Here is a 1,468-nt window from a genome sequence, read left to right as displayed (position 1 = left end):
ATGCATTGCAAGGCAAGCGCTCTACCACTGAGCCACTTTCCCAGCCCCTATTTTAAGATTCTTCAATGTCACCATTGGAAGGATTGATTCTGAGTGCTCTAGGTTCCATGATTCCAGAAAAGCTATCCATGGCATCTCTGAGAGACCACTCCCATGGTAAAGCATCCCTTTTCCTCTTCTCCAACCTCATTATTAATGTTTATTAAACAAAACAAAATGAGTTTAAAATCTCTCCCTCTCCCTCCCTCTTCCTCCCTCTCCCTCCTCCCCCGGCCTCTCTCTCCTGATGTTGACCTTAATCCCACATCCAGATTCCTTATCTCAGGTCTTCTCACAACTCAAACACTGGTTCAGAGCCCACAGGAGGTAGAAGACAATCTGGGGGACAGCTTTTATACTCTGCACAACATTACGCTAATATGACTTCTCACAAATTGCTCTGATTAAACTTGGTTCTGTCTACAGCCTTAGAATAAGCACACCGATACTTTGCCCAGATGATTATAAAGAAGAACATTGAAACTCTTCATCCTATTGAGCCCCTAACAACAAACACTTACCGAGGTATGAAGGGTCCTCACATCACAGTCCTTCCATGCTTTCTTGCTAAGCACATGACAGCCAGTCTCTAACACATCCAGTGTGAGGTAGAACAGAGTTCCAACGTCGTCCTATGAGAAGGATAAACACACCACACTCCACATGAGACAGAAATCCACCAAGAATGGATCCTTTATAAGTTGTAAAAAAAAAAAAAAACTTTCACTAGGCGTCAGAGGAGCAGAACTGTTACATTTGTTCCTAGCAACAAGGAGAATATTGTAGCACATTCTGGCAGAGGTAGACAGAACAAGTTTAGCAGGGTTTCCAACTTGGTAAGCATCTGCCAACTTGTATTTCTTGGTTCCCACTCCATGACTAGACACTAAAGCCTACTCAATACCTGCCATAGAAATGGGGGAGGGAGGCTATTATTTACCTGATACTCTTCCCAAACATCATGCACTCGGTTGAGGCTCAGCACATAGCCATCCTTTTGTTCTCTGTTGATGTCCTGCAGGGCAAAGCCTGCAAAGGTCAGCACATCCGAGTCATTGCAGCCCCGGGAAACCAAAGGTGAGGGGTTCTGGGCCTGCTGGGGTAAGGGGTTCAGGCACTGCTGGGGTGGAGACCTAGCCACACAGCATGCAGCCAGGGTGCAGAGCACCAGAGATTGAAGCCATCCCATTCTGTGTGGAACAAGATGCAGGTTGAGTCAGTTTGTGAAACTTCAGGGACCGGCGGTCTTATGGGGCTCTTCAGGTCAGACTTGAGCTGCTTTATGATAGTTATCTGAATGGCTAACTAGGATTTGAAACACTGTGTTCTAACTTGTAACCTTGAATTTGAAATGTGTTTTTTCTTTTTCTGAATCAATACTTTGGATAAGATTTGTCAATCTTCTAACCTTAGACCCTGGGAGAAATTT

General features: G+C 44.8%; 1 protein-coding gene across 1 annotated transcript in view; it reads right to left on the bottom strand.

Annotated features, from left to right (window-relative positions):
• The window catches only part of Fetub (fetuin B), a 10,897-nt gene extending 9,655 nt beyond the window's left edge, over positions 1 to 1,242 (bottom strand). The window contains exons 1-2 of the mRNA XM_013034780.1: positions 980 to 1,242; positions 551 to 671 (exon numbers count right to left, since the gene is read on the bottom strand). Of these exons, the coding sequence (XP_012890234.1) occupies positions 551 to 671; positions 980 to 1,228 (370 nt within the window). The 5' untranslated portion in view covers positions 1,229 to 1,242. The remainder of the gene's footprint in view (positions 1 to 550; positions 672 to 979) is intronic.
• Positions 1,243 to 1,468: the final 226 nt, after the last annotated feature.

Source organism: Dipodomys ordii, unplaced genomic scaffold (genome assembly GCF_000151885.1).
Source record: "Dipodomys ordii isolate 6190 unplaced genomic scaffold, Dord_2.0 Scaffold196, whole genome shotgun sequence".
Taxonomy (NCBI): Eukaryota; Metazoa; Chordata; class Mammalia; order Rodentia; family Heteromyidae; genus Dipodomys; species Dipodomys ordii.
Note: the sequence above shows the minus strand (reverse complement) of the source record. Positions and strands in the feature narration are given on the sequence as shown.